Source organism: Acromyrmex echinatior, chromosome 11 (assembly GCF_024713525.1).
Source record: "Acromyrmex echinatior isolate Ae372 chromosome 11, ASM2471352v2, whole genome shotgun sequence".
NCBI classification, from domain to species: Eukaryota; Metazoa; Arthropoda; class Insecta; order Hymenoptera; family Formicidae; genus Acromyrmex; species Acromyrmex echinatior.
Window position 1 is genome coordinate 11167725 of NC_141862.1, and position 17762 is coordinate 11185486.

A 17762-nucleotide genomic window follows, 5' to 3' on the forward strand; every position below is an offset into this window, starting at 1 on the left:
GAGACTGACGATTTGCTTTTTTTTTGTTCGCGTAATAATACGCTTTTTTCACGGCGGCTGTAGAAGTAGTAGTAGCAGTAGTAGTAGTAGTAGTAGAAGTAGTGGTAGTAGTAGTGGCGGGGAGACGAGCAGAGCTAGGAGCTGACGCTGGTAGAATCTGCAAACGTCAGTTTTAGCAATATAATCATCAACGTTATCATACTCCTGGCCACTATCGCGTATTTTTTACGTTTCAATTTCTTTTTTTTCTTTTACGAATTTTCGTCATTTCGGAAGAAAAAAAAAAGAGAATTTCCGAATCGAGAACGAAATTTACAATTGCACACGCGCTCGCTTCTCGCCGTTTTCATCGATCGATTCTCGCATTCTCGTTTATCCTAGACTGCCCACTCGAGTACGTACGAGAAAAAAAAAGAAAAAAAGAAGGGAGGACCTCTCTGTGCTCCGTGCTGATCGACTCGAATATCTAGATATGTGATGGATGTATATACCGCTTCCGTACGCACCACGTTCTCGTCGCGACGCATCAAGCATATATATATTCATCAAAATGAATTGATAAACACTGTAGGTTCAGATCACACAGATTCACTTCCGTACGCTTGAACCATCTGCGTGCTTCATCCATGCCACGGTGCGTGTGCGATGAGAAGTGATGAAAGCAGTGTTCGTCTCAACTTCCTTCAAGGAAGCTCAACAAGCAACAAAAATATATTTATACCTGAGAAATTAAGATATTAACCATTCTCAACAGAATAAGAGTAATAAATTTTCTGATCTCTAATCTTACGTTAACGATTAAAGAATTTATTCAAATTAATTCTGGAATTTATATTATACTTTTTGCCAATAAGGAATTATTATTCGCTATTGCCATTAATATTAGAAACAAATCTATCTTTACAATTCTAGTAATCTTCTACCTATTCTAAAGTTATTAAAAAGGTGCAAACTTTATAGTTATATATTCAATTTTACTTCCTTTATGATTTACGATTTTAAACACCGAGAAGATCTCCCATTTTGAAGTAAAAAGTAAAATCGACAATGGCACGATACGAAAGTTCACATGTGAAATGCCGAAGAGAAGTTTTGTTGTTTCCGTTGCTATTACGCATTTCTGAAATTTACTGAGCCTGTTTCTATTTGTTATCACATTATTTCTATTTAATTCCTTCTCATTTTCGTCTACCATCGCATAGTTCGTTCAGTCTTGTTCTCCCACTTTCAATTCGATTGCCGATCAAGTACTATTTTTTCTTTTTTTTTTTATTGCCGCTCGAGCACCCATGATTCGCCGAAATCGTGATCGACTACTTTCTAAGACGTCCTTAGTTTTCCAATTATAAATTTCGACCGCTTACACAGAGAACGGTGACAAAGTAAATAGCGAAATCGATTTCTAAGTGAAAATTTTATTAAGTTAAATGCAAATTTCTATTTTTTTTCGTTAATTTTGCCGATTAATTTGATTCCATCATCGTTCTCCGTCTTGCCTCTAGTGACTATGACTACTATCTCGTGACAAATAATGCGTGCAATATGTATACTACACTGCAAGCAATAGTGCATACCTACTGATCACTACCCCGTCAGGATTCTGAAAATCAGTTTCTGAAAACTTTTGCGAAGCAAAATACAAAAATTTGTCGAACGAGTAAAAAAGAGAGAATTTATTACCTGGAGTAACGGCTTATCGATGCTCTCTGCGGACTTCTCGACCAGGATCTACAAAAGATTAAGAATAACTAATGTATGTCTGCCAAGTATGTTGCCGATGATCGCCTCGCGTTTTTGAGAGATTTTCATTTGTCTTAGCACCTGAAAATTGCGGTAGACCGCAAAATGGAAAAGAAAAAGAAGCGAGATAGATTTATGTGTAAAGAGGAGATGGGAAACTAAGAGGAGCAGGAAAATCTTACCTCGGGTAACGACCAAGGGATTTCCTACGGGGGCTGTGCGACCTGGACCTACAAATTTGTTAAAAAAAAAAGATATATCGTACATAAATCCGATTGTTAAAGCATGTAGACAAGAGCGTTACAATAGAAAAAGAGAAATATAGAGCAAAAAAGATAAGATATGAGTGGTGATACCCAAGATAATCGAATACAAATTGTAAGATAAAAAAAATTGCTCATAATTTAATTTATTTAACTTTTATTTCATCATTAAAAAAATTGATAAAAACAAGAATATTTTATTATTATATATCTTTCTTTTACTTATTTAAAAATTAATATGATTCATAATGTTGTCTCGAGAATACTTTGAAATTTGTATTTTGATTTAATTTATTAATTTATTAATATTTAAATTTTTTAAATTGCGCCAAAAAGCTAATTTCTGATATAATTAAAAACAATATTAATTGTGTGCTTGATACACTTCATTAATTTTTAAATAACGAAACACGAATAAGACTTATTCCTCGTAATTTGCTTTAATATATAGGAAAATTTATATATATATATATATATATATATATATATATATATATATATATATATATATATATATATGATGCGATATTTCCCTGTCTACGCGACATGCAATGTGGATTTAGCCGCGCTCTGGCTAATCCTCGGAATTAACCTTTCACCATATTCATGCAAACTTAATATTTATAGTAGTGTAATCTCTACAAGAGGCATTGTGCGGTCTAATTTGAACAATCGGCAATCTCAAACTGCGAACTCACGATCGTGAACGAGAAGGAGGATTAGCCAGTTACACGAGAAAGAAAGAAAAAGCACGATGTATAAAATATATATATAAATATGCAAACTAGATGTAATATATATGTATATTGTGTATATATATATATATATTCCTAACAGAGACATAAAAAAGGGACAATATCGATTCTCGCGGTGATGATGTGCACGAAAAAGTATTCACTGGGATGAAACATAAAATTCGTGCATTGTTCATTTTGGTGACAAGGGCGCACTCTTGCTCTGAGAACAAGAGAGAAGCTCTTCTACACCATGAATACCTACGTTGACGAGGAATGCTTAGCCGTGTCACAGCTCTAACGCTTGTTTTCGCTGTAAAGTGCACGGTTGCTGCGAAATGCTATGTAATCTCTTACCTAGAATAACGAGGTCCAGGTCTGCGACCGCCACCACCACGGCGACTTCTCCCAGAAGACATCTCCACTCTTACTCTGGTGCCACAACATCGTCTGAAAGATGGAAAGTATGTCACTTGATATACCCTCAATTAAATATAATATAATAACCTCGCTAAATCGCACTATTTTTTTCTCCTTTTGAACAAAAAAGCAAAAAAGATTATCAATTTTAAAAATAATTACAATAGTATTACAATATAAGTAATTGATATTCAATAATCACATTAAATAATTTTTCACAATAATAAATAATTGAACAATTTATTTCTCCGTACTATTTATAAATTTGCTCATATATGCTTTAACACTAATAAGTTAGACTCATCATTACTAGAAAATTGTAAAGCTTAGACCTGTATTCTGGAACTTTCGTAAACATGAAGTTCTTTCATTTTCAAAGAAAAATGGTTTTTTACACAATAATATCATATAATAACAACGAAAATAGCTAGTTACTATTTTCCTAAAATAGCTAACATAATCTCACGCTTGATTTTCAAAAATCTAAGTTTGAAGCATGTATATTTTTCAAAGCTACAGACAAGTTTCTTATAATTATTGCTTTGTATGTTGATAATTTTTTGATATTTTCTAAAGATAGCTCTGAAAGCTGAAAAAATTAATGAGAAATTTTTAAATCAAAGATTTGGGCCAAAAGATGCTTAGGATTAAACATTGAAAGAAATCAAAATGCATAAGTGTGAATCAGAAAGATTATATTTTAGAGCTACTTTTAAAATTTGGTATGTATTCAAAAATGAAATCAGCTTCAACTCCTATGGAAGTAAATGCAAAGCTAAATTGTGATGACTGACAAAGCAAATATTGATGTATTCTATCAGCAATTACTAGGATCTTTAATGTATTTAGCTGTAAATTCAAGATCTTGCTTATTGTAAAACTAATTTTTTAAGTCAGTTCAATGTTGCTCGTATTGATCAGGGCACCTATCGGAATGGATTCCGACCGGTATGATTCAATTATTTCCTATATTTCTTTTGTGTTTTCTGAGGAAAACGGAATAATTTCGATCGGAATCCATTCCGACTGTTTCATAATAAATGCCCAACACTGAAAAGCAGCAAAATGAATTTAAAAGGTATCATTGATTATTGTCTAACATACAAAAGAACGATGATATGCACATTACAGACTTTGTAGATGGTAATTGGGCGAAAAATTCTAATGATCGAAAATCTTACAATGGTTTCGTCTTCATGTTAGCAAATAGATCCATATCTTGGGAAATTCATAAATAGAACATAGAAGCGCTTTCTAGTACGAAGGCGGAATATGTTGCTATTTCTGAGTCAGCCAAAGAGGCAATTTATTTAAAAGGTTTGTTACATGAATTAACAAATTGTAACGAACCTATAGTAATTTTTAATGATAATGAAAGCGCTTAGAGACAGGATTGGTAAAGACTAATGTTTTTTTTTTAAGAATAAAACATATTGTGTTTTTTCTTAAATATGTTTTTAATGCTTCAAATATGCTTTAAACAGTACTATAAAAAAAAATTTAAAACATTAAAAACATCAATTGAGCATGCTTTGTGAACTGTTTAAAACATGTTTTTTTATCTACCCTGCTCACAGGTTAGCATCCAATTTTTCATAATAAAACTAAACATCTTAAATATCATTTCATCAGAAAAGTTATTAAAAATAAACAAATAATACTTACAATATGAATCTATTGATAGAATGATAACAGATATTTCTACAAAATCATTAAGTAATGCCAACATCTTTTTTATCTCAAAGGTTTAAATTCAGAAGTTGGGTACACAATCAATAAAACATTATTTATTTTTACTCACTAGATTAAGGAGGAGTGTTATTAATATAAATAATTTAGTGAATTCATGCAGATGTCGTGACTGTGTGAGAGCGCTGGAAAGAGCATGCGTATAGTGTATGATTAGCATGAATACAACGAAATACCATGTTAATGTTTTATTAGTTGCTAAGCTAGTCTCTTTTATTATACTTTCGCTGTTTGCCTCTGATGTTTAACAGTTCGTTGTAATAAAGTTATCTTCCTAAAATCTGACTCGAATATAAAAATATTAATCAGTAATTTACAACAATTTTTATAAATAAATTTCTAATTTGTCATTTTTCGTAGAAACTATATATACCTTTAACAATTAATATTGATCTATAAAGTAATGCTCAGAATGCTTTGAAACCTGCAAATCTTATAGAAATGGATTTTTGGTTGAATTGGTTAAAAATTTGACATATTGTAGATCTTGTCGTCCTGATAAAAAATCTATAGGCACGACACTCTACAATGAACCGTTTGACCTCTACTAGGCGTCATTTTTCAAAACGGATCAATACTTCAATATCTTATTTTCAACGAGTGCATTCCTACGTCATTATTTACACTTTCTATGTATATTTTTAAGTACCGTGAAGACTTGTTATTAGGACAAGATCTACACCATGTCAAATTTTCGGCCAATTCGATCAAAATTCAATTTCCATAAAGTTTACGCAGGGTTTTTTGTGTCTTGATACATAAAGATTGCATATAATATAAAAATTACTAATTCTCAAACTTACGTTCCATCCAATCCTCTTACGGCGTCTTCAGCGTCTCGTGGATCTTCAAACTCCACAAATGCAAAACCAGGAGGATTTCGAGCTACCCACACATTTCTTAGTGGACCATACTTACTGAATGCGCTTTCAATCTCATGTTTGCTAGCGCTGCTGCCTAAATTACCAACATAAACCTTGCAAGATAGATCCCATTCTCGATATCGAGACATTTTTCAACCTGAAAACAAACGTATTGTAAATAACACAATCTGAAGATTTATTCGATATTTCGAACAGTCAATTAAAAGTCAATTCGAATAATGTAGAAAGTGTCCCCAATCTCTATCTGTCCTTGTCTGTACGAAATTTATCTATGCACTTGCGTAAATAAAAATTGCCTGTGTTCTAGACTGTATAAAAATCTGAAAAAAAGCTTGCACATTTGTAAAAGCTTGAACAAGTTTGTAGAAGATGGATTAAATTGTACTTATTTTTTACAAATTTAAATTTAAATTCATCTACCAAAATTTCGAGTAAAAAATCAACTCTGCCTTTAAAGTCCAATATTGCTGACTGAAGATAAATATCAAAGCACAGATCTTTACATAATGCATAAAGCACAAAATCAATCAGACTTTTATTTTATGGAAAGGAAAGGAAATGAAGGACTTTGATTGATTCATTTTTTATGTATTATGCCTTTTATGTTATACAAGATTTTGTACTTTCCAAAATTATGACACTTTCAGTGTTTAATATATTCTAGCCCATATTCAGAACGCGCTTACATCTATAATTTATGTTACGCATATATAGAATTTTAAAGATAAAAGCACATTCTGAATACAGGTCTCTATGTTCTAAGATTCGATACAATGCGAATATAATATAATATAATATAAATGTAAGAAGTGAGATTCAGTTTGTATTCTTAATACATATATAAATAAATTTTCAATAAGTGAATAAAAAGTAAAATAAAGTCGAATTACTTATAAATGAAATCGAGGCGAGATTTACAAATTAATAGCACTATTATCATTCTAGCATCTATTCTTCAACATGTTCATCATTATAATCATGTAATTGTTAATGTTTAACAATGTATTAAATGTATAAATTACATATCAATATCAATTATGTCTGTTTCATGCCTATTTCCATCAATATAATTTAATTTTAATCTTGGTTCAACTAACTCTTCCTCTTTCTCTAGTTCAAAGAATTAAAAAAAAAATTTTTATCTCGATTAACAACGAATTTTCATTCTTTTTAGTTCTAAGAATTAGAAAACCATGAAGAGCAAATTGAATTAAGATTAAAGTTCATCTACATTGATATAAGAAATGGACAGAAAGAAAGCATTTAAAGCAAACTTTAATCTCCATTCAATTTGCTCTTCATGTTTTTTTAATTCTTAGAACTAAAAAAAAAGATGAAGAATTGATTGTTAATCGAGATACAAATTAAAGGTTTATTTTTGCTTGAACTAGTGTACACTTTTGGAACTTAAAGTGAAATAGATATAGTTTGACACTTGGCAAAAGCGAGAAAGACTGAGTTCAGCGAAAAAGGAATTTTGCAGCTGATTGGTTTATACATTTAGATCCAGTGAGGAACTAAGAGCACTAATTACATTTAAGAATTTTACAATTGTTGCAAAGATGTTTTTTCTATTAAACGCAGCCCATATTTTAATGCAGTTTAGTACAGGAATCAAAACAGTCTTGTATCTACATTGGTATAGAAATGTTAATTCCAAGATCATCTCGTTGTCTTTTTTCCTCCTCGCCTTTCGATCCATCATAAAAATTTCGCGATATGTCGCCAAAAACTTTTCATCCCGGCTTCCCGCCAGCGAGCAAGCGTCTGATGCGTCTCAAGCGTCTCTGGTTGATTACTTTCATATCATGCGGGATCTCCCAACAAATATCAAGTGATCGAAATCTCAACAGCGCTCTGCATAATAAATTGATCAATTCACACTTACCTATGAGAGTGTTCTATTGAAGTGCTTAAAAATCACTTGCGATTGGAATCAGATCCACGCTACAACTGAATATAAAATGGCGTCGATTCTAGTCTATTTGGCACACATTGACCTGTTCAGCCCACTCTTCCATCATCATCAGTTTTGTAACAGTGCTGCCATCGGCACTATCCTGTACTCCGCAGTTCAAGTGTAAGTTTAATACTGCAATTTTTATGAGAATTGTTGACGTTTCTAAGTCAATAATCAATCTTAATTATTATTCGATGATAAATTATTTTTTAAATTAATTTATCAATCGAATTTTAATTACGACAAGATTTTACTAAATTTTTTAAGTCGAATGTTGATGTAACACGCGATTCACGCGACGGAAGTGAATTATAAAGGATTTTTTTTATTATTATTATTTCTACGTAATTAATTAATGCATATGAATAATACATAAATAATACATTTATCATTAATTAAAAGGCTTGGGCGAGATGATTGTATGTTTTTAATTTGCGATTTGAAATTCAACGCTATATTTGACAGAGTATATCAGAATGTGTCGCAATATGATACAGAACAGAAGTTTGAAGCAATATTGCTGCAATGTTACATTGCAATATTACAGATTGCAATGTAACATTGCAGAGGTATTACAGAAATGTAAATTAACAATATGCCTGAAAATATCAGTAATATGGTTGTAATATTCCATAAACATTGCAAAACTGTAATTCTTTAACTGTTACAATAATAATAATATAAAAATATAAGTTTTTACAATATTTATGTAATACAGTCTTTTAGTTTAACAGCCGTTTTTATGATGTAATTAATATAATTCATTTTATATTTAAATAAAAAATTTATTGATCTATTATTTGACGGCCATTTCATTAGCTAAGTTTTATATTTATTTTAAATATAATCAAAAGATTGTATAATATTGAGTTTGGATACAATCAATGCATCATTATCGGATAAGATGATAAGCAATTAAACTGAAAATGATTTATTAATCGAAATATTAATTATGTGATCGATGATGTATTTATGTCTGATGTGAACGTAAGAATAAACCAGCGCCCGAACTTTATTGATAAATTTCATACCGTCATTTTTTAATCTATTTCAATTGACTCGGAGTGAAAATTTGCTCTTGCGTATGTGAAGCATGGATGAGATTGAACCCGGATCTATAGATTGCTAGTTCGCGAACCAATCATTGAGCCATCTGACGCCTCTCTTAATTTTATATGTTTAAAATTTTTGTTAGAAAGAGAATTGTCTGTAAAAATTTTTTAAACTTCCATTACACATTAATTTACTTATTTTATTTTATTATTAAATTTTCATTATACATTAACTTTTAAGATATACACACAAACACTCTCCATTTTTTGTTTTGTAGTTCAATAATTATACATTATATAAAAAAATATTTTAATACGACTTCTGAGAGCCTTTCTTTGTAAATAAAGAATTAAAAGGCAAAGCAAAATCTTATATATCGAAGTGGTGGTTACGAGAGATAAATATTAAAATATAATACAATGAGATATAATATTCTAAAATTGTTACATTGATATCTTATGTTTCTTTGACAACTGTTTAAACAGTGCGACTTTTGGCTGTTATTAATATTATTCAAGAATTGCAAATAAATTAATTAGTAAGAGCGAATTAATATTTATGTAATCTTATATTTATTAAAAGAATGTTTTATTATTAAACATAACATTACATAAATGTTTTTAACGTCAATATTATACGTCGCTTTATTTAAAAGTAAACAAAGAAATTCAAGATGAGAATACAGCACACAATTAGAGAGGCGTAAGGTGTAATATTAAAACTTTTATTACTTCATGAGATGGATGATATTATCATTATTCCAAATTGATTATACGTTTTGATTCGCTTTGGAGTCCTCTTCAGCATGTAAATACAGAGATTTCGAAGTATTTGAGTAGCAGACTTTCAAAATGCATTTCGTCCAAAATTTCATTTTTTTAGTTAGAGGTGGCAGTATGTTCAGAATGAGTCAAAGATTCATATTATAAGCTACTCTTAGATATTCAGAAAGCATTTTTTCATAGTTAATTTATATGTTGAAAAAAACGTAGACATTTCGAAGTGCATGTTATGATTTTTAACTAAACATAAACAAAATGCATTTGTTTAATATTTTTAGCAATTATTTAATAATTTTATTTAATATTTCACATCTACTAATTCACATATACTGATTGACATATTGTTATTTTCTGTAAAGTTGCATAGTTTCTTTCTTTCTCATTTTCTGAAAATTACAAATTTTGGATAAAACGTATTTTGAAAATTTCCTTCTCATTTATAATTATGCTATAATTTAGCAATAAATTTGTGCGGTTTATAGCCTTTTTTACTTTTTTTGTTCAAATATACGAAAAATTTTTTCTATCTTTTTAGAAAATTGCTACCGATGAATATTATTCGACGCATTATACACAATGCCTTACATAAGAATGAGTTTTGCGATAAAAAAATCTCATAATTAATGAACTAATCTCTTATAATCTATTTTCTCCAATTGCACCAAAGGTCGTAGTTGTTCTGCAAATATCCTCATGTCCTCTGCTATGGCATCCTGTCCACTGGGAGCCAATACGCTGAGCTCAACTAAATAACTCTGTGAAATCATTTCCGGTACGCCTTCTGGCACCTTACCCTGGTTCACTTTGAAGATCTTTGATACGGTGATCTTCATTCGTCCTTTGCGAAACATATAGCCACGAGTAACATATTCGAAGTCCAGTTTGCAGCCCAACTCGGTAAGAAACTCCACTACGGTATTACTTGTAGCGATGTCGATGCTACTGCGAACAATCGTTGGTCGAGATTTATCACCTAGTTCAGGTTGACCGATGTATCTCAACTGCCATGGCATGTCCGCGTTGCTCGCGTCCAGAGTACGTCGCACTCGCAGTAATAGCGGTTGTTCCTGCGGAGTACTTCTGAAAAGAAGTCAAACAAATACTTGTAACTCAATATGTAAATCGATCTTAATTACATTTTTCATATATATATCTGTGTTTTTATAAATACATCTATAAAAACATAGCATTGGCATGAAAGAAATGATTTTACCTACGGATGCTGAAACACATCTCATGGTCGTAGAAGCCCTCAGGTCCATGATCAACATTGTCACACAAACCACGAAGTCTGTGCAGCAGTACTTCTACGGAGGTATCCAACACTGATCCCTGTAATAGATACTCCTGATTGGGAATAATATTGGACTTGAGAGCAGCAGTTAAGCTATCCATGGCAGTACTGATCGGAGTAGTCATGTTGGCTTATATCAATGAGGAGTAACAGTCTCAGAACTATTCGTGATAATGTAAACGAAACTAAAGAATCCCTGTTATAAATGGAAATTATTGATATATTACTCGATATCTCTCAAACAAAACTTCTACATAGTGTTCATTTACTATAAACATTTACAATAATAATATAACTCAAAAGTTGTAATCTTTTAGTTGCTTGCAAAAAAAAATTTTAAAGATTTAAAAGAACTTTCATTCTTTTATAATTAATTATTACATTAAAATTACATTTCAAAATTAAGGTTATATTCAAATAAGGTCAATTTAATGATTCAAAACATTCAAATTTACTTTCTGAAAAACTTTATTTTTTTTGAGTTATAGCAAATAAGTAACAAGATTTTTTACATACCTCTGTTTTTATATATTATCTGTAGCACGGAGTTGAAGTAGTTTAATCCTTTCGTGCATTCTTTTCTCTTAAAGATCGACAAAGTTCTCTATATTTCGTTCTCTTTACATTACGCCTAACCTCAGCGTAAACTATCACTTTGTGACTTCATAAATGTTCTAATTGATATAGAACACTTTTTTATTTTAGTAAATTTAGATTATGTTCGTTTTTTATAATTCTTATTCGATGTTTAAAAAAAAAGTAAACTATACGGCTCACATAAAGTAGCCATAGCAGTGTCACTACATTTGGCTTCATCACGCATGATGCAGCATTTTATCTTTGTTGTTCATCAAATATCAAAGAAGGATAAAACGATAGGTCATATGTGAAACGGAACCCTTTATTTCCATCTCTCCGACTTTTTCCAAATGAATCTCTAGCTTTCCGGCTAAGAGAGCATGTTTTATGAAAAAGTCTTAACTAAAATTATTCCAATAAAATTTATTATTTTAATAAAAATTAAATTGGGAAAAAAAATTACTACATTTTTCAATGAAGTATGCCGCGTTCTAAATTTTATTCCACTTTAATAAGTTTTTATAAGATAAGATTTAAATTACATGTTTACGTATCTAACATTCTTAAAGTAAATTTGTTCTGGTAATTCGCATATTCCTTTATGCTAATCAGAGAAAGGAAATTCATCGATATATATATATATACAAATTAACAAATTCGCAGTTTTCACACACAATAGTAATAGTTTTAACAATTGCACTAAATATGCAAGAGCTCCAAGAGCCTCAGATACGAACGTAATAAAAAATACGATTCATCTCCTAATAAATTTAATTCGACGAATTTGTTATTGGCACGATTTTAGTTCCTTGTTAAAATAAAGATATAATAATGAATTGATCAAATGATCTATAAAAATTGACAGTCTCTTTTGGTAGAAATCTACTATTACTATGTATTATAGAAGCAAAAAATTTTTATTTCACAAAACTTATTAATCCAGTAAATTTATCAACGTCCAATAATGGCAATTATTAACGCATTCGTCGCGAATGAAATATTTCGGAATTTTAGATTATATATTCGATACATTTCACGGCTGCTATAAAATATCACTTAGAGACGCACGTTTCATAGTCGTATATTATAACAAAATTGAATTTTTAGTTTGATTTTTAATTTATCAAGCCTTATATTATTTCCTTATTGTTATAACAAAGTATTATCGCGCAACATCGAACGATATTAAACTTATTATGGAAAATTCGACAGTCTCTTATATTTCGCAAATCCTCTCCGTTCTTTCTAGCTGTGTTTTCTAAAATTGTTTTTAATTCCTTGCAATTCTATTTTTCCGCAAAATTTCCATTGTATACATAATTGCTTTACTTTAAATGCCAAAAGCATAAGAGAGAAAGCATGGCTAAAAAGAGCGGTCCGATTATCAATCGACGCGTCATTTCGTTCCTATAGATAGCCTATTACTTCGAAAATTTTTTCCTAGCTAGGATAAACGCTATTGATGCGTTCATAGAAGAGTAAGTATGGACTGGCAAGCAGCACCTGCGTCAATGACACGTTCTCGACAATGACGTCGGATGTGTACAGCCATTGATCCGCTTTATTTCCGCGTCTGAAGCAAACGAAATGGCCGGAGTCCACTGGGCCGCGGTGCTCGATTACCGCGCACAACCGATACTTGTTTTTACCCTGTATCGTTATGAAATTGTTACCAAGAAACTTCGCGTCACCCTATAAATAGATTCCAGTAAATTAATTGAACTGTGCCTGGCTAATCATAAGTTTAGATTGAAAGTTATAGGATTGTAAATTAAATATTTCAGAAAATTCTTTATTTTTTTGATAAATTTACTATAAATCTTTTTATAAATCACCTGCGCGCTTCTCTTTTTTGTCTCCGTATAAGTGTACGGATCTAGCACCAGAAATTCGGGAAACGTGATCTGATCATCCCTTTTAATTGGCATGCCTGAAGAGCTCCAAGTGGTCCTCGGAATATGCAAGCACAAACACTTGGGCAGTTTGCCGAGGGTGAGAGTCTTGATGGCGGTGCAACGCGATGAACATCCATCACATTGCACATCGCGTACAATTTCACTGTCTACGAAACGTGACAGTAACCATTCTAAAGAATGATGCTGTGGTACGAATGATGAAGTGAGCGGTGGTAATGGTAATGATAATGTCTCAAGCTTATCGTAACGTACTGAAGACTGAAAAAGAAATGAGAATTAAGATTAAAATTTTGTATTATTAAAGACTTAACATTATTAAGATTAGAATTTAAGATTATTAAAACTAGAAATTATTTTAATAGAAAGCGAGGGAAAGAAAATATTATTATTGATATTTGGATTAAAAAGATGTGTAAATGAATTAATAATATTTAAAAAATTCGAACAAAGGAATTAATAACGAAAAAAATTGTTTGAATTACTTTCGTGATAATACCTTCCAGAAACAGTCGCTGCATTGAACTTGGCTAGTGATAAGGCCTGAAAACGGATGCGTCTCCACTGACATTGAAGGAATGTTAGTAAATGACATGGCGGCGCATAAAGATTTCCATGATCCGAAGAAGCTCGTGCAGTCGCCATTGCCTTGAATGCTTCGCGATAGCAACTCTGAAGATCTAGCGAGGATCATACCGGGCCTGCATGTGCTCGGAGATGTACTGGATATGGACGATGTTGAGGTCATCATCTGATTGTTGCAGTTTTTGTCAAAGCCCTTCGGATTATCGGAATTATTCTCCACTGACGCTATGTCATTACAAGAGGCGCTTCTAAGATTCAAAGTATCGCCTGTTCCTCTTACATCTGGATTTATAACCGGGCTTGGTGGCAGTGCATCGGACAAACAACCTTTCTGAAATCATGAATAAACTTTTCAATTAGTTACAAAGGTCTTAAAAAATCTTTTTTTGCAACGGAAAGTTTCTGTTGCATACAATAATGACATATTGAATACCCTATTAGCAGGTTGCATTTCAGCATCTAACGCACTGAGAACCACATGGAATAGCTCGTGAGCATCTTGATAACCGGGTCCAAAATTCCACAATGAGCCAACGGAAGAGATGATTTCAACAGGTGTCACATTACCATATAGGTCATCCGCAAAACCATTAATTTCTACCAAATATAGATTAGTACAATGTAAGATATAAAAGCATGAACATAGAAAATTAAAAAAATTTCAAAAACTTAATTTTAAAAATACTATCATTTTTTAACACTGATTAAAGATCTCAAGCAACAAAAAAATGATTAAAACTTAGAAATTAATTTAATGTTCATGGACTAAAAGTTGCAATTTTAAATCTACAACTAATAAAGATAATATCAAATCACAGCCGTACTTTTGAGAACAGAAAGCAATGTGTCAGCAAAGTTTCTATCCTTCTTTTCTTGTTGTTTCTGAAGCCAGAAAATAAACGAGGGACAAGCAGCCAATGCTTGTAAAAGAGAATTCAGGAAACATGTGTATCCCAAATTGTTAATCCCAACAACTCGACCTAGAAGCAGATAAAAAAATAAAGTCACAATTAAACTAGAGAATTTGTTTTCTATTAATCTAAAGCTAATGCCAAAATTTGTAACGTAATTATTGACGTGAGTCTGTAAGTATTAATGTGACTCATTTATGTTAATTAATAAACATTAATTAATTTCAAGAAATCAAAATGACATAATTCTAATCAAAAAGAACAAATACCAAATATTTTATAACAATAATGATCCAAATTTGCAAATGTAACATAAAGAAAATTGAATCGTTTGATATTTTTGACAGAAATTTATAACTGAATGGGTTCAATAGATTCATCATCAGCTCCAAATGATTAAGTATATAATATTTCTTGTGATTGAGATAAAATAATTAAAAGAAAAATATGTATAAAATTATCAAGCGTAAATAAAACTAAAATCACAGTAATTGTGCTTTAATAATAAATCTTTAACAGAAACTTAACAAAAACATTCTAAAGAAATTATATGTATCTGATCTATATAATATAATAAAAATATACTTGTATATATATTATATATATTTTTTTTTCCAACAGTAAAAGATATTGATAACGGCTACATTATTTTCTTTATACTTTCATTACACAAAAATAAAGCACAAGGATAAAAGGGTAAAAGGACGTAGTCTCCCTAATAAATGTTCGATGAACGTAGCCCGAATGTCACCTTTTTTCCTAGGTTTGGGCGACGGACCCCACAGAACGAAAAGGCCGACGGCGATGGCGAAACCCACTCCGGCAAACACTGCAATCTTCTCCACGTCCATCGCGCACCAAATCGATCAAGACTTTCCACCGACAATCCCTATGACGGAACGCTTTAACCTATGTTCCGGCTAATGCAGCTCGTCCTTGACTTTCGTTCGGGCATACTTCCGACGATTAAGCCTTCCCCGAGGCGCACCGTAAACAACGAAACTCACGTGGTTAACAAGACCAAGTTTTAGTGGAAAATCACGAAAGATAACTCTTCCGCACGGATCGCGATTGTCGGATGCGCGAACTCGCTCGATTCGACAACACGAGCAATTTATAGGTTATGATTGATTGACGAGCGCAGCGCAATGCGCAATAAACCGAATAAACGAATGAATAGGACGCATCGCATTCAACGAATTTGAAACGACGAATTGCAGCCAATGGTTGCATTCAGCGGACTCAATAGTTGAGTGAGCGCTCGCTGCTATTGATGTATTCTTCCAGATCTAAAATACTGAGTGGATGATCTAAAAGAATACACTAATAACAGCGAGCGTTTACTCAACTGCTGAACGCAGCAAATGCAATCGTAGGATGAGTTAATACTAGGGTCCTAGATCGATTTGAACACTTTTAATGCTTTTCAGTACTTCTATTCTTATTATACGTCTAATGAACGATAAAATGATGATTACAAGCGTTTGAGCCCAGATCAGATTTAAGCCTACAACAGATTTTAAAAACCATAAGAAATGGATGAATCATAATCGATTATTCTCCTCGCATTCAATTGTTTAATGTATCACGGCCTCTATTCTTCTTGAAAAGATACGTATTATATAGCTAAATTATATTTTAATTATCATTGCGATAAATATTCATGAATTTTATTTTAATTGAATATATTCAGTTTGCTCTCCTATTAACTATTAATATTTTTGTAATTTTGTTACAATTTTTGTAATTTTAAATGTTACAATATTATTGTATTTTAAGGAAAACGAATTTTATTGAATTTACCAATCACCATGATGGTATGGGGCAATGGATTGCGAGCATACAAGATTTTACTTTGACATTCCAGAGAAACAGTTGGAATTCTCGATCGTTTTGTTCAATTTTTTATTAAACCTTTGATGAAAAAAGATGCCATCACGCGGGAGCGAGAGATCATACAAAGGGATATATAAATCCTTATGGTAATGTTGTTGTTAAAACTTGCGGTTTTTTAATGTTCCATATTCACATAGAGTTTCAGTTGTTTGTTTTTTGTCTATTGACAAAAATAGAAAAGAACATTTTTATTGCTCAAACTGGTCATCCACTCAGTTAGTTTCTTTGGAGCAATTTAATAACATTATATAGATGATGTAGATGATGATAAGTTGTACGAAGAGCTGCACAAATTCAGAGAGCCATTATAGCGCTCACAGAATGATGCTAGCTATACAGGTAGTTATTATGTGTTAAAATTGCGATGAACAATATTGATTTCTTATTAAATATAGTTAATTCGTAACATGATACGTACATCTGTTTATAGGCGAGATTACTGCTAGATACATTGGAAATGTATGTCGTAACCTGCTTTGGTCGTATATTAAGTAACTGGCTGCCTTCCTTAAATAACTGGATGACTTTAGCAAATTTAAAGGCGGCATTTCTTTTGATACAGTCGCTTTTAAAAAAATGTATAAAATTAAATCCATCAGCGCTATCAGCCAAGTATGTAACTTAGACACACATATTCTAAAAAAGCTGCGTATACTGAAATGCATATAAAAATAAAATTGTCTTTTACAGCTACATGTAATATGGGGTTTGCCTTCAATACTTGATTTGTACAGAAGTAAACCATATAAATATATTTCAAAGATTATTGAGCGTGAAGGATATGGTTCTTTAACTAGTTATTTACGTAAAAAAATGTGGCCCGTTGATTTGTTCTGTGGTAACTGTGATAACGATAATGATTTCGGATACAACTCATGTAATACATGTAATGTAATATCACGAGTTAAATTGCTAGTCAATTTAATTCGTGATATTATTAGTTTAGTAGAGTTAGCTTTTTCAAAGATCGAAAAATCATTTCGGTGCGTTTCTGGGGAC

General features: G+C 31.6%; 3 protein-coding genes across 7 annotated transcripts; all 3 read right to left on the reverse strand.

Annotated features, from left to right (window-relative positions):
- Positions 1 to 11: 11 nt before the first annotated feature.
- LOC105144324 (RNA-binding protein 1) lies at positions 12 to 7846 on the reverse strand. 4 transcript variants are annotated; one of them, XM_011053166.2, is made up of 6 exons: positions 7679 to 7846; positions 5710 to 5926; positions 3095 to 3187; positions 1923 to 1970; positions 1681 to 1728; positions 12 to 157 (listed from the first exon to the last, which is right to left on the reverse strand). In XM_011053166.2, the coding sequence occupies exons 2-6, from the start codon at positions 5916 to 5918 to the stop codon at positions 49 to 51; spliced, it is 507 nt and encodes a 168-aa protein (XP_011051468.1). In that variant the 5' UTR covers positions 5919 to 5926; positions 7679 to 7846; the 3' UTR covers positions 12 to 48. The 4 variants fall into 4 exon arrangements, with proteins under 4 accessions (XP_011051468.1, XP_087267611.1, XP_011051471.1 ...); XM_087411485.1 differs by lacking the exon at positions 1923 to 1970; XM_011053169.2 differs by lacking the exon at positions 1681 to 1728.
- Positions 7847 to 8988: 1142 nt separating this feature from the next.
- Positions 8989 to 11781, reverse strand: MED18 (mediator complex subunit 18). 2 transcript variants are annotated; one of them, XM_011053163.2, is made up of 3 exons: positions 11396 to 11781; positions 10799 to 11075; positions 8989 to 10662 (listed from the first exon to the last, which is right to left on the reverse strand). In XM_011053163.2, exons 2-3 carry the CDS (start codon positions 11002 to 11004, stop codon positions 10206 to 10208), a joined length of 663 nt encoding a protein of 220 aa, XP_011051465.1. In that variant the 5' UTR covers positions 11005 to 11075; positions 11396 to 11781; the 3' UTR covers positions 8989 to 10205. The 2 variants fall into 2 exon arrangements, with proteins under 2 accessions (XP_011051465.1, XP_011051464.1); XM_011053162.2 differs by having other exon boundaries at positions 8989 to 10665.
- Positions 11782 to 11925: 144 nt separating this feature from the next.
- Positions 11926 to 16040, reverse strand: Usp30 (ubiquitin specific protease 30). The gene is made up of 6 exons (XM_011053161.2): positions 15619 to 16040; positions 14781 to 14936; positions 14390 to 14553; positions 13871 to 14287; positions 13294 to 13632; positions 11926 to 13150 (listed from the first exon to the last, which is right to left on the reverse strand). The coding sequence occupies exons 1-6, from the start codon at positions 15716 to 15718 to the stop codon at positions 12899 to 12901; spliced, it is 1428 nt and encodes a 475-aa protein (XP_011051463.1). The 5' UTR covers positions 15719 to 16040; the 3' UTR covers positions 11926 to 12898.
- Positions 16041 to 17762: the final 1722 nt, after the last annotated feature.

Coding starts and splice junctions, on each gene's coding strand:
- Usp30 (XM_011053161.2), bottom strand. CDS start 15,718: ATGGACGTGGAGAAGATTGCAGTGTTTGCCGGAGTGGGTTTCGCCATC. Junction 14,937..15,618: donor GCCCAAACCTAGGAAAAAAG/GTGACATTCGGG, acceptor ATCTGCTTCTAG/GTCGAGTTGTTGGGATTAAC. Junction 13,151..13,293: donor CAAAAAAGAGAAGCGCGCAG/GTGATTTATAAA, acceptor ATCTATTTATAG/GGTGACGCGAAGTTTCTTGG.
- MED18 (XM_011053162.2), bottom strand. CDS start 11,004: ATGACTACTCCGATCAGTACTGCCATGGATAGCTTAACTGCTGCTCTC. Junction 10,666..10,798: donor ATGTGTTTCAGCATCCGTAG/GTAAAATCATTT, acceptor ACTTCTTTTCAG/AAGTACTCCGCAGGAACAAC.
- LOC105144324 (XM_011053166.2), bottom strand. CDS start 5,918: ATGTCTCGATATCGAGAATGGGATCTATCTTGCAAGGTTTATGTTGGT. Junction 1,729..1,922: donor TCCCTTGGTCGTTACCCGAG/GTAAGATTTTCC, acceptor AATCTTTTGTAG/ATCCTGGTCGAGAAGTCCGC. Junction 158..1,680: donor TCGATAAGCCGTTACTCCAG/GTAATAAATTCT, acceptor TGACGTTTGCAG/ATTCTACCAGCGTCAGCTCC.